General features: G+C 33.2%; 1 protein-coding gene across 2 annotated transcripts in view; it reads left to right on the top strand.

The window, feature by feature from the left end:
• USO1 (USO1 vesicle transport factor) overlaps window positions 1–14897 on the top strand; it is an 80628-nt gene that overhangs the window by 28652 nt on the left and 37079 nt on the right. For both annotated transcript variants that reach the window (XM_020904144.2, XM_020904142.2), the window contains exons 4-5: window positions 2516–2592; window positions 14570–14670. In XM_020904144.2, coding sequence (XP_020759803.1) covers window positions 2516–2592; window positions 14570–14670 — 178 coding nt within the window. The remainder of the gene's footprint in view (window positions 1–2515; window positions 2593–14569; window positions 14671–14897) is intronic.

Here is a 14897-nt window from a genome sequence, read left to right as displayed (position 1 = left end):
AGTTTTCTTTTTTTGTGGCATCTTTGTCTGGTTTTGGAATTAGGGTGATAGTGGCCTCATAGAATGAGTTTGGAAGTTTACCTTCTTCTACAATTTTCTGGAACAGTTTGAGTAAGATAGGTGTTAGCTCTTCTCTAAATTTTTGGTAGAATTCAGCTGTGAAGCCATCCGGTCCTAGGCTTTTGTTTGCTGGAAGATTTCTGATCACAGTTTCGATTTCCTTGCTTGTGATGGGTTTGTTAAGATCTTCTATTTCTTCCTGATTCAGTTTTGGAAAGTTATACTTCTCTAAGAACTTGTCCATTTCTTCCAAGTTGTCCATTTTATTGGCATAGAGCTGCTGGTAGTAGTCTCTTATGTGTACCTGTGCTTTCATCTAAGAGTTTTATAGTTTTAACTCTCAGATTTAAATCCTGTATCCCATTTTGAGTTGATTTTTATATAAGGTGTGAAATTGGAATCCAACTTTTTGCATATGGGTGTTTAATTGTCCATCACACCGTTTGTTGAAGGTACTTCTTTCCTCATTGAATGGTCTTTGCACCCTTGCCAAAAATCAACTGAAATAAATGTTAGACTTTATCTATTTTATTAATCTGTGTCTGTCCTTATGCCAGTATTGTCTTGATTACTATAATTTTATAGGAAGTTTCGAAATCAGAAAATGTGAGTCCTTCAACTTTGCTCTTCTTTTGTAAGATTATTTTGGCTCTTCTGGATATGTTGCATTCTCAGCATTCCCATACAGGTTTACGATCAGCTGGTAGCTGGGATTTTTATAGGGATTGTATGAATCTGTAAGTCAAGTTGGGGTATATTACCATGTTTACAACATTACATCTTCCTGTTCATGAACACAGAATATCTTTTCATTTATTTGAGTTCTAGATAATTTCTTTCAACAATGTTTTGTAGTTTTCAGTGTACAAGTATAGGACTTTAGTAAAATTTATTTCAAAGTATTTAAAACTTTTCTATATTATTTAAATATAATTTAAAATTTTTTATTGTCTGATTGTTCATTGCTAGTATAGAGAGATACAGTTGATTTTTTAATGTTAAGCATGTGTCCTTCAACCTTGCTGAATTTATTTTCTAGTTCTAATAGATTTTTAGTGGTTTCCTTAGAATTTTCTATGTACGAGGTCATGTCATCAGTGAATGGGATAGTTTTAGTTCTTCCTTTCTAATCTGTATGTTTTTTTATTTCCTTTTCTTGCCAAATGCTCTAGCTAGAACCTCTAATTCAGTGTTGGGTAGAAGTGGCTAGAGGAGACATCATTATCTTGTTACTGATCTTAGGGGTGAAGCATTTAGTGTTTCACCATTACATATGATGTTAGTTGTCAGATTTTCATTTTGAGGACGTTTCCTTCTATTCCTGCTTTCTCAAAAGTCTCTTAAGAGATGTCCCTCTTAAGTTTCTCAAAAACAGGTAATAATAATTTTAAAGATCTATTTTATTTGATATTTACATCCTCTGGTTGTGACTCTGTCCCTCATTTTTGCTTTCACTCCTCATCACTTCTTTATATTTATTGAATCTTTCTGACCTGTGTCTCATTCTTGCTTTTCACTCTGAATGCCATCATCTTCTATCATGCTTTCACATTTCATCTGTTTATCAACGACAAAAATATTCTTCCTTGGACTTCCCTTCCAGTGGTTAAAAGACTCTGCACTTCCAGTGCAGGGAGCATGGTTTCAATCCCTGGTCAAGGAACTAAGATCCCACATGCCACAAGACAAAAAAAAAAAATTATACTTCCCGAAACAAAAAAAGGTTAAAAAATTTTATACTTCCTGAAACAAATGAGTAAAAGGAAAAAACTTTATACTTCCTGATGTTATAAATCGTAAATGTTTACTGTAAGTTTTTTTTTTTTTTTTAAGAAAATAAAATACAGATCAAGGAAATAAATTCTAGAGGTCCAACTAGAGAGAACACTTATGTTTATATAATATATATGTTATATAAACATATTTATGTTACAAAACATATATGTAAACATACACACAGGCTTAAAAAATTACCTGGCTTGTACTGATTTTGCTTGTTTTAAAGTTGGATTTCTTTTCCATATTGATTTATAAGGTTTCCTTAAAATATATACATACACATATGAATATATATATGGTTTTTCATAGATGGGATCAATCTTCACATCAATTGTTGTATTCTATTTTTTCCTACTGGCATTAAATCAGGGGTGTTTTAATTACCATGTCATTAAACATTCTTTAAAAATACATTTTTTAATTCCTGCTATATATGGATTTACCACACTTTTTAAAAATATTATTGGGCATTTAGGTTGCTTCTGATTTTTCAGTATTATAAAAAAAAATTGACCTTTATATGTCTTTACAGTTTGCACTCTGATATTTTCTTAGGGTAGGTCTTCAGAAGTGAGATTAATGTTTTATACAATCTTGTTAAATAAAAGTCTAAAATGGTCGTAACAGCTTATACTCTAACTGACAGTGTATAAGTGTAATAATTTCTTTCTTCCAGTTCGGATTCTGAAATAATAGGTTATGCTTTGGACACACTGTATAATATAATATCTAATGATGAAGAGGAAGAAGTAGGTAAGTTTCTTTTACTGTGTTTTCTGTACATAAAATTAACTGGATTGTGCCATTTTTGCTATTTTAGGGTTGATTTTATTTTATAAATTTATTTTTAAGGTTTTTTTTTCTTCTTTTTTTGTTCTAATCAATAAAGGGAAAACATTAGAAAATATCTTTACGATAACTGCTTTGTATGCGATTTGGAGGTGGAATTAGATTCTCCTTTTTAAAATATATTATTCTCCATTGATTTTAGTTAAGCAGAATGAATGTTAGTAATCTCTCAATTAAATAATCATTTTTGGATATTGATTAAAAATCAAACTTTTATTTATATGGTGAGCAGTATGAAGTTAGAGGAATTGTTCCTGATATATACTTAAATTTCTAACACAGGTCTTATGTTAACTTTTTTATTTTTAGAAGGTTTTTTGTTTTTCTGTGTTTGCTTTTTGGTCACACCATGCAGTTTGCAGTATCTCAGTTCCCCAACCAGGGATTGAACCCAGTCCATGGCAATGAAAGCCTGGAATCCTAACCTCTTGGCCACCAGGGAAATCCCAGCATGGGAAATACTTGACTGGAAGTCCGTACATTTTATTCCATGTTATTGTAAAAACAGACACTGAGTAACATTTTACAATGCTATTGAAGAATACTTTCCTTATTTCACATTGATTGTTGCAATAGGGCATAGTGGGTTTTTCATTTTTCTAGACAATCTAAAGGGTGATATTCATGCATATTATAAGTCTAATTTAGACTGAAATTATAGGATCCTGCAAAATCTGAGTAGGTAAGTCATAAAGAAATGTAGATAATATTGTTTACACATATTTTATTAAAGAGTGGAGCAGAAATATATATAGATATTAATTTCACAAAATACCAGTAATTAATAACATTTGAAACTGGGTTGTGTTGCATAATCACAATTTCTTAGAGTTGAATATCCTTTGTCTTAAATTTTTATTTCTCTGTGATACCTACCTCACAACTTTATTAATTTCTCAGGGGTAAAAAAATCTTCAGTAAACATAATTTGGTTCCCATTGAAAAAGAGGCTGTCAGTTACATAACAATACTTAAATACAGTACAACCATTTTGAAGAAAAAGATACTTATTTCCACTAGTCATTTCTCAGATGAGAAAATTAGATGCAGTTACACTTGTTAGAAAACATTAAATTTTTTCTTAGTTGTTTCAGATTGAAAATTTAGCTATTTTCTTCTTCATAATTTTTGTGTTTTTAAAAAAAATGTTTAGCATCAATTAGGTGATTTTCCTTTGTCATAAATTCATAATCTAGTAATGTTTAGGTCCATTTTTTTGCTTCTGTTAATGTATTTAGGCTCCTTATTTTTAATTTACCATCCAAAAGGTGATTCTTTGGATGAAACAGGGTAAACAATTCTAGAAACTACATTGTGGAGTCATTTTTTCTAGGAAAGATTAAAATATGAACTTGTGCTAATAGCCTGAATCAATTTTTAGAAAAATAGGTATTAAGAAATAGGGTCTTCAATTCTGTTATTGATACTTTGTCTTTACTGCTTCATCAAAAGATATTTCTTAGGTGATATAATGAACTTCATTTTAGAATGAATTCAACTTCATTGGAGTTATTTTAATAAACCCTCAATTTATTGGTAAATATGTCTCGTAACTCTACCTATATAGTACATGCTATATCTATTAGAATATCTAAGATATTTGAGTAAAATGAGTATGAAGCTCTTCCTTTAAAAAATTATATTGCTTATATGATGTTTTTAAGCTTTTATTTATTTTATTGTGAATATTACTACATAAAGTTTTCTTTATCATCCACTTTTCATTTATTTATTTTGTCCACCTTTTCAGATGATGTTGAAGGTAAAAGATTGCATTTAATATGCATGATGCTTTTAGGCATAATTTCTGATAATATAAAAGGACACTGTCAAGTGAGTTTCTTCTGACTGGTAAAAAAACCTTGAGATTTATTTCAATATATAAGAATTCCTTCACTAAAAAGGAATATTTTATAATCTTATATTATTATTTACTATTTCTATGACTGCAAATTATTTGTAGTCCAGGACACAGAAAATATTCTAGTACATATTTTAATGAAATTAAAGTTTTTTCTCTGGTAGGACAATCTATTTGAATTACTTATTATGTATTTCCAAGGGGGAAATTTTTGAGGCAGTTTATTTAAAAATAAAAATAATATTTGAATATGTATGCATATATGTGTGTGTATACATATAAATTTTACCTATATTCAAGAACTGGAAGGTATTCCAGTTCAGAGAATACTTATATGTTGATATTGTCCCTTTACAATTATGCATGCACAATAATGTCTGGTTACTGACATTTTTTAATATTAATTTATAAAACTCACCAATGTTGCTTTTTTTCTGGTGGTCTGTTTCAATTTCCATTTACTTTTTAACATTGATTCTTCTTTTCCTCATAGTTAATTTAAAGTAACCACATTTTCTTTTGTTTGGCCATTTTTCCTGAGATCCTTAACTTTTTAAAGTGAAAAAAGAAAAAATCTGTATCTAAAGTAGGTTTAAAATGGTACATGACAAAATTTCTTATACCTGACAAAAAACTAACAAAGAAACTAACTTATTAAGCTATATAACATTACATTTTGTGAAATTTGAACCCCTTGTTTCAAAGCAGATAATACTGACTGCCTAATTAATTAATATGCCTTGACTCTTGCGAAAATGCTGTGTCCTTGTTGAGTAGTACTATTATTGTTTTGTCATATTTATAGAGTTTAAATTTTACAGTGCTTCTATGTCCATTATCTTATTTGATCCTGTTAGCAAACTGTGAGGTAGGTGATATTTTTCTCTTTATTAAAGAGAAACCCCAGAGATATATGACTTACATGATATTGTCTACTAAGTAGAGTAACACAAATTTTTTTATACCTTTTTGTATTCCATAGTTTCCTGATTTAATAAATTTTGGCCATTTTTTCTGACTAGATTCTTTATTAAATATTGTAATTTATACAACTAGTTTATGCAACTAGCAGACAGATGTTTAAAACTATAGGTCTGCTTGTTTACCTAATTGACCACAGTGTAAAAGATTACTTGGTATTCCCTCACTCTGAGTTAGAACTACCTTTTTTAGAATATCTCTTTTGTCCTCCATAAGACGGATTATGAACTTGATGTGGCGTTTCAACAAGAAGGTCCAGAATGTTTTTTAATATTGTTTATATAACTGTAAAAAAACACAACTGTAAATACATTTGAAGAGTAAATGTATATATACATATTTAGTTAAAAGCCACATAAATAAGTGTGAAATGTTTCCAGAGGTTTATATGGACTTTTTAAAAAGCAATCTTTAATTTGATATGCCTGTCTTAGGTTTATTTTCACTATAATTTCAAAGGGTCATTTTGTTCTTAATTTTTCATTTGGGATTCTCTGGTGGCAAAGAATCTGCCTGTCAATGCAGGAGACTGGGGTTCAATCTCTGGGTGGGAAACATCCCCTTTAGAAGGAAATGGCAACCCACTCTAGTGTTCTTGCCTGGAGAATCCCAGGGACAGAGAAGCCTGGCGGGCTACAGTCCACGGGGTCGCAACAGAGTCAGACATGACTTGGTAATTAAACAGCAACAAAGGGATGTTTACTTTTACAAGTTATAATAAGTATACCAAATAGTACATAAGCTGTAGGATGTAAAAACATAGACTTAGCTCTGGAATTTTTAAAATAATTATACTGGATGAAAAGAAATTGTTTACGTGTTTCATACTTTTGCCTACTTATAAAAATATGGTATTTCATGAGTCTAGTTTTGTTTTACAATCTTTAGATATAATTAGTGTTGTAGTTTTAGCTTGACTAGCTTCTACATCAAAATAGCTTTGTATGTTACTTTAATTGCTTAGCAAATTTTTGTGGTACTCTCCATTAAAATTTAGAAGTGCTGTCTTATGACTGTAATTTGAAGGAAGTGGAGTACATCTCACTAACACTTTTTTAGTTAATATTAAATCAGAAGGAACCATAGATCCTTGGAACAGGCTCATACTTTACTAGTTCAATTCAAAGCATAGATCTTAATTATATACTGCTAAGCTATAGTATTTTATAGAGTATAGCTACAGAATAAATTGCATGTATAGTATTAAATCTACTTCTTGCTAAGTTATTAGCTGTGCTCAATACCTGCACTAAATTAAACTTTTTCTCGGATTAAACTTCTGTTCCTTGAAATATAGCACAAAAGTTCTAGAGTTCTCTGTATTAAAAAGGATCTGAAAAAATAAAATAAAAGGGATCTGTAGTTAAGCATAACATACTGTATCTCCCTCTGAAATGTCACAAAATTTACATTAGTATACTAAATATTGAGAATTCTGCAAAAAAGGAGCCTATTCAGTTTTGTTTAATCCAGACATATTTGTGTACCTGTGCTTGATTTCATGAGAAACCTGTTAACACATGCCACACAATCCTGCATTTTGAGAAATATTAACCAATACTTAAACCCACAGCTTAGTTATTTGCATTTATCCACATAAAAATATTTCATAGGAAGAATCCATCAAATCTTTATATGGTTTTCCTCCCTTCCTTTTAAGATTAACTTATAAGTTTGAATATTCTCCCAAATGTCAATCTTTTTTTTTTTTGACCGCACTGTGTGGCATGTGGGATCTTAGTTCCCTGGCCAGATATCAAACCCATGCCCCCTGCAGTGGAAGCATGGACTCCTAACTACTGGAGCGCCAGGGAAGTCCCCCAAATACCATTGACTTTTATTTTGAACCCTTCTCTAGAAGTCACAGTCTTTAGGGCCACGGGCATTGTCTTGTCTTACATGCAAGGTTGTTTGACCACTTAGTATTTTAAATAATAAATACATCCCTCACATTAAAAATGGGGTACTTTGATATCACTTTTTAGATTTTGAGCTGTTCTTTTTAAAAACTCTGAAGACTGATGACACCTGGGCCTGCACTGTCCCATGGGAGCAGTCAGTCGGCGCTGAGGAGTCGCTCCTTTCCTTAGATGAGCACATAGTCTCCATCCTCCTTGTAGTCTTACACCTGGCCTGCTTCATTCATGTACGTTACTGTCTTGTCCCTGTAGTTGAGTTTATATTCTGTACTATATTCACAACACTCACAAAAACCATTTTAAAATAAATTATATAATTATTTCTTATATACCCAAGTGTGCTCTCTTGTAATAAATATGAAAATATGCAAATGTAAAATAACCCTACAAAGCATCCCAATTAGGTCATTGCAATGCTGTGATAGTATTAATACTCTCTTAGAAGGAAACAGTTCTAAGGGGAGACAGTTAAGCTATTTGCCTTTTCAACATACATTTCTATGTATGTGGAGAGTTTTTCTCTTGACACATGTGGGCCACTTTTTGCACAGTTTTCTTTGCTTTTTTATCTACAGAATTTGGCTAAGTATTTGTTCTTGGTACCATCCCCCACATAGCCATGGTTTGTTAGGGTTCCAGGGTAGCTAAAAACAAGATAGGCTCATTAGCCCAGCAAACCTTGTGAAATTTTGTGGGATAAAGGGCATTTACCATACTGTGGGAATCAGAGCTCTTTTTCATAGCTGATTCTAAAGAGGGAGATTTTCAAAAGGTTTTATTAGCTTCCAGATTCTCATATCTTTCCAAGTTTCTTTGTTATCTCCCTTCCCATCATCACATCACCTTGCAAATAAAATGGAAAGGGAGTGCAGTTCCTGCTACTTACGTAGTCTCAGTTTTTTTCCAACTCCATAAGTAGATTCAGCTTTGAGTATTGAAAAATCACAATGTACCATGCAGAATTTTACTTGAAGAGATGTGTGAATAATCAGGGCACAGGATTTTATCTGCTCCCAAAGGAACAGCAGGAAATCTTTTAAGCAGATCAGTGATAGACATTGCCCCTTGAGTTCATGCTAGTTGTGTTTGAGTATTAGATTTCCTTATGATCTTATTAGGCCTGTGTTGCATCAAGACTTTGCCCCTTTAATACCCTTGACATAATAATTATGCAATAACATGATGATAGCTTTCAAATGTAGTTTTTTCATCCCTTCATGTCGTCCTCTACCTGTTTTCACTGAAATAATGGAAATATTTCAATGGAAATAATGACTGCTTCCCTAGGCAATTCTTCTGAAGCCACCATTAATCTAAAAAGTTGAACTAAAAGGGGAAAAAATTAATTGTTTACTAATGTTAAAAAGAAATCCAGCAAGTTTATTTGGCATCCAATCAATCATGAACTCAAGTAACTACTTATTTTAGTAGATTGCATACAACTTTTATGAGAAAGATATAAGGTAAAATATCAGTGACAGGATTTGTTTACAGATAAGCATGTTTCTGGGAATATCATAGGTTATACTTTTTCTTAGACATCTTTTGCATCTTGGTGTAATACTCATTTATAGTAACCATATAAGAATCTGAAAATTTTCTTGAATCATTAAAAGAAGATTGTTATGTTCTGTATAATTTTGAAACTTGAGGGGATTCCCTGGTGGTCCAGTGATTAGGACTCCACACTTTCACTGCCAAGGGCCCAGATTGGATGCCTGGTCAAGAAACTGACCAAAAAAAAGAAAACTTGATAATATCAATGCATGTAGATATATAGTGTGTTATAAATCTTAGGACTGTGCTTCTTAAGGGCAGTTCGGCCCCTCCTGCCTCTTGAAGAACATTTGTCAGCGTCTGGAGACACGTGTGGTTGTCCCATCTAGAGGAACTATAATGAATTGCAATTGGCATCTTGTGGGTAAAGGCCCGGGATGCTGCTAAACATCTTGCAGTGCTTGGGGAGCCTCTCTCAACAATATCATTGTCAGTAGTGCCAAGGTTGAGAAAGCCTGTGTTAGGGATGATGATGATCATGCTGTTGTTACTATTACTGAGCACTTACTATTCACCAAACACTGTGCTAGATGTTTTAGTCACTTCACATCCTTAAGGGAAACCCTGTGTAAAAGAAAACTGTTCCCATTTTACAAGTAAGGAATCTGAAGCTTGATACAGTTGGGCTGTTTGCCCAAATAATGACTAAATGGATGAATATGGGTTTAATCAATCTGATTTAAAACCTTTGTGAGCTTTCTTTTCACTTTACTGCCTTTCAGAAAAGTATCTGACTACACCACACACCCTGGCCGTTCTGTTCATAAACAAATTCTGTGTGTGTTAGCAGTGCTACTTTATTTCTCAGTCATGTTAAGTTCAGAGATAGTATTTGACAGGTAATTGCTCCTTTCTCCTTGAAACACCACTTCATGCATTCTCCCTGATTTTCTTCCTGTCTCACTGGGCTGCTCTTCATCTGCTTTGTTGTTTTCTTTCTTTTCTCGCCAGTCTTAACATTGGAGTGTCCTAGGGCATGGATTTCTTTCCTTCTCTGCTTTTTCCTTCAGTGGTCTCATCTAGGCTTGTGACTTGAAGTACAGTCTGTATGCCTGCCTCCCAAATATATATGTCCAACCCAGACCTCTCCACTGATATCCATATATGTATATTCAAATACTTTACTTGATGTCTCCAATTAGATTTTTTCCCCTCACACACAACTTCATTGAATTATAAATGAAATATAATAAATGTGTAAATGTACAGTTTGATGAGTTTTGACATAGGTATAAACCCATGAAACCATCACTACCACCAAAATAGTGAACATATCCAAGTTTCTTTGTGCTTGTTTGTAATCAGTTCCTCCTCCTAGCCCCATTTAATCATAGATCTGTGATTACTATAGATTATTTGTGTTTTTCTGGGATTTTTATATAAATAAGATCATACAATATAGACTCTCTTTTTGGTTTATTTTGGTCTGGCTTCTTTTACTCAGCATAATTATTTTGAGTTTCATTCATAGTGTATATCAATAGTTCAATTCTTTTTATTGCTATTGTATGAATATATAACAATATGTTAATCCCTTCTCTTGTTGGTGAGGATTTAGATTGTTTGTACAAGTTTTTAGCTATTACCCGTGAAGCTTCTATGCACAAATCTTTTTATGGACATATCTTTTCATTTCTCTTGAGTAAATACTTTGGGATAGATTAGCTAAGTGATAGAGTAGGTATATGTTTACCTTTACAAGAAATAACCAAACTGTTTTTCAAAGAAGTTGTACCATTTAACATTCCCAGTGGCAGTGTATTTCCTCCACATCCTGTCCAGTACTTTCTATCTTTTTAAATTTTAGCTGCTCTGATGGATGTGAAACAGTACCTCATGGTAGTTTTAATTTATATTTTCATAATAAGTAATTATATTGACAGTTTTTCATGTGATTATTTGCTACCCATATACTTTCTGTGAAGTGAAGTGAAAGTTGCTCAGTGGTGTCCAACTCTTTGCAATCCTATGGACTATACAGTCCGTGGAATTCTCCAGGCCAGAATACTGGAGTGGGTAGCCTTTCCCTTCTGCAGGGGATCTTCCCAACCCAGAGATCCAACCCAGGTCACCCACATTGTTGGCGGATTCTTCACCAGCGGAGCCACAAGGGAAGCCCAAGAATACTGGAGTGGGTAGCCTATCCCTTCTCCAGTGGATCTTCCCGACCCAGGAATTGAACTGGGGTCTCCTGCATTGCAGGTGGATTCTTTACCAACTGAGCTATCAGGGAAGCCCTTTTACTTTCTTTGGTGACATGTTTATTCAGACCCCTTGTTCTTTTTTTTTCTTTCACTCGATTGTCTTCTCATACATCAGTTTGTAAGAGTTCTGTATATATTCTAGATAAAAGTCCTTGTGATATATGTTTCACAAATACTTTCTCCCAGTCTTTGATTTGCCTTTTTATTTTCCTAACATTGTATTTTGAAGAGCAAAATTTTTAATTTTCATTAATTCCAGTCTATTGATTATTTTTCTTATATAATTTGGGCCTTTTGTTTCCTATTTATGAAATCTTTACCAAACCTAAAATCACTAAAATTTTCTCCTGTATTTTCTTTTAAAAGTTTTATAGTTTTTAACTCTTGTGATTAGGTCTGTGAACCAGTGGGTCCGTTGCTAGACTTACTAGTCTGTTGGTCTCCATGTCTTTCATGTTGCCTGCATGGTATGGTATTGGTTACTGTGAATGTCATGCTCAGTCGTGTCCAGCTCTTTGCAGCCCCCTGGACTGTAGCCCGCCAGGCTCCTCTGTCCATGGAATGTGCCAAGCAAAAATACTGGGGTGGGCTGCCCTTTCCTACTCCAGGGGATCTTCCTGACCCGGGGGTCTAACTTGCATCTCTATGTCTTCTGTATTGGCAGGTGGATTCTTTACCACTGCGCCACCCGGGAAGCCCCTGTTGGTTACTCTGTCTTTATAGTAAATCTTTACCAGTGTAAGTCCTCCAGCTTTGTTCTTTTTCAAAACTGTCCTGGCTCTTTTTGGTCCTTAACACTCCCATGTCAATTTTAGAACCAGTTTGTCAATTTCTACCTTAAAAAAAGCTTATTGATATTTTGATTGGGATTCCATTAAATCTGCAGATTGATATGGGAGTAAACTGATATTTAACAATTTTGAGCCTTCTAATACAAAAGCTCTTCCCTGGTGGCTTATTGATAAAGAATCCACCTGCAAATGCAGGAGATGCTGAATTGGGAAGACCCCCAGTAGAAGGAAATGGCAGCCCATTCCAGTGTTCTTGCCTGGAAAATCCCATGGACAGAGGAGCCTGGTAGGCTACAGTCCCTGGGGTTGCAAGAGAGTCAGACATGACTTAGCAACTAAATAACAACAGTAATAGTACAGGAATCAGTATGTATATTATTTAAATCTTAATTTCTCTCATCACCATTTTGGAGTTTTTAAAGTATATAGATTTTATACATCTTTTATCAGATTTACCCCTAAGTCTTTAATACTATCTGGCACTCTTAATTGGTGCTGTGTTTAAAATTTGAATTTCTAATTTTTTATCATCAGTATATAGAAATGCCATTAATTTTGTATATTGGCGTTTTATTCAGAAACTTTGCTAAACTCTCTAATAGGTTTTTTGTAGATTCCATATGATTTTCTACATAGACAAGCATGTCATCTGTAAATACAATTTACTTCTTTCTTTTCAGCCCATAGCTTTTTATTCTTTTTCTGCCCTGTGGCACTAAGAACTCCAGTATGATGTTGATTAGATTGGTGAAAGTGGATATTCTTGCCTTTTTCCTCATCTTAAGTGAAAATCATTCGATCTTTTGCCATTAAGTTTTGATGTTAGCTATGTTTTTTGTAGATGCCCTTTATCATCCAGTCTTATGACTATAAATATCATTTTTATGTTTACCATTCTAATATATATGTCCAACCCAAACCTATCCACTGACAGTTATGTTTTTGTTTATCCAGTTGGTTGATAACCCCACTCAAGTTTTTATGTGTCTCAAGCTTAACGTATTCAAAACTAAACCTCTGGCTCTCTATATATTCTCAGCTTTCTTCTTCCAGTGTTTGCAGTCTTCAGTAAGTGGCAATGCCATCCTTCCACTTCTTCAGGCTGAAACCTTAGAATCACTCTTCCTTTTATTTTTCTCCCCTTCTCACACTACTCTAAGGAATATGCCAACAAATCCTGTTCATTCTATTTTCATAAGAATTATGACCACTCTCTAAGCCACCTTCACTGCTTACCTTGATTATTGCCTCCTAACTGAACTGCCTGTTACTTCCCTCTTTCCCTTGGCATCTTCTTAGCACAGCCAGACTAGTCCTTTTGAAAGTAAAGTATATGTTAAGTGATATAGTTTTAAGGTTCAGAAACAGTGAATTCTACTGATAAAAAAAAGATGATGAAAGAAATATTTCTTAGGATTTCTGAAGGATAAGCCCAGCATATTAATCAATATGCTAGAAAATTAGGTTATATTAATAACTTAGAATATGGAAACTTTTGTTTTCTACTTTGGTCTCTTCCTTTTCTTTTCTCTTCAAATGATTAAATGAGATTATCACTATCAGTGTAGGATTGTCTTGCTTTTTTGCTCTGCTGTGTTTTTTCTATTTCTAAAGTATATTAATATTAAAACCTAACATTTGAGAAAAAAACAATTTGAGGGACAGTAAATACGTTTGATCTTGACTGCCAACTCCATTGTTTATCGTCACTGCCTGGAGCAATATGTGGAAAAGGAATAGCTGTGTCTGGAATAGGTGAGGGGATGGGAGTAGTGTATTTGCCATCTCTATATTGCATTTATAGTGTAGGCAGATTTTAAATGCTAATTTGTTTTGGCAATTGTTGCTTCAGTTTTTAGTGACCCTTTATATTTTTTTTGACAAAGTACGTTGAAACAACGGATAAAGAATTAAATCTTAAGGACAAATATAAAATCTTTTAAAAACTGAATGAAAAATTACATACAAACTCTGGTTTTACTGCCAAATAACTTTATAGGATGTATATGTTAATTTTTTTGGAAAAGGTACTGAATAATCTTTAGATGATTGGTTTAACTTTAGAATTAAATTATTTAACTCAGTAACACTAAGAGACTAAGAGTCAGCAAGGACTATGTGTTAAGTAATCTTTTGCGGGGAGGGGATTTTGGGGTATAATCTACATACATTAAAATTTATCCTTAGGGGTTGTATAGTCCTGTGTGTTTGGGCAAATGTATATAGTAGCGTAACCAGTATCCAGTATCACATTTGAGATAGAATATTTCCATCGCCCCTGTAAGTTACCTTGTACTCTAACTAGAAGTTTAACATAAAAATGACCTTGAGTAAATGCAGAGATCTAAATATATTTTCTTTGAATACCATAAACATTTAAAGAATAAAAATTCCTTTAAATGACACTGAAAGTAATTTTAAGGATATGTCCTTCCAGCATTATCGTGATACCACTTCCAGCCACACTGTTCCGAGAAAATCATCGTTTCTGCTTAGCTTCTTCAGCAAAACAGATACTTTAAAATAATAAAGCATCATGTTCAAATGCTTTATCTTTGAATATTACAGAAGAAAACTCCACAAGACAGAGTGAGGATTTGGGAAGCCAGTTTACAGAAATTTTCATTAAGCAGCAAGAAAATGTCACTCTTCTCTTGTCTTTATTGGAGGTAAGTAAAGAACTTTGCTATTTTTGTCATCCTGATAAGCTGCTTTTGTTGCCCTTTTGGGTGTTATTGAGGAAGCAATACATATGTTTCTTCTTAAGATAGTGAAATTTGTTATATCATTGCAAGAGATTCACATGTTTGTTTTAAGACCTATATAGTCTCTTCAAATACTGTCTGCTTATTTCCATTTTTACAAAGTACAACTACATCTAGTCAATAACAGTTTA

Source organism: Odocoileus virginianus, chromosome 29 (genome assembly GCF_023699985.2).
Source record: "Odocoileus virginianus isolate 20LAN1187 ecotype Illinois chromosome 29, Ovbor_1.2, whole genome shotgun sequence".
Taxonomy (NCBI): Eukaryota; Metazoa; Chordata; class Mammalia; order Artiodactyla; family Cervidae; genus Odocoileus; species Odocoileus virginianus.
This window is presented reverse-complemented; position numbering and strand designations above follow the sequence as displayed.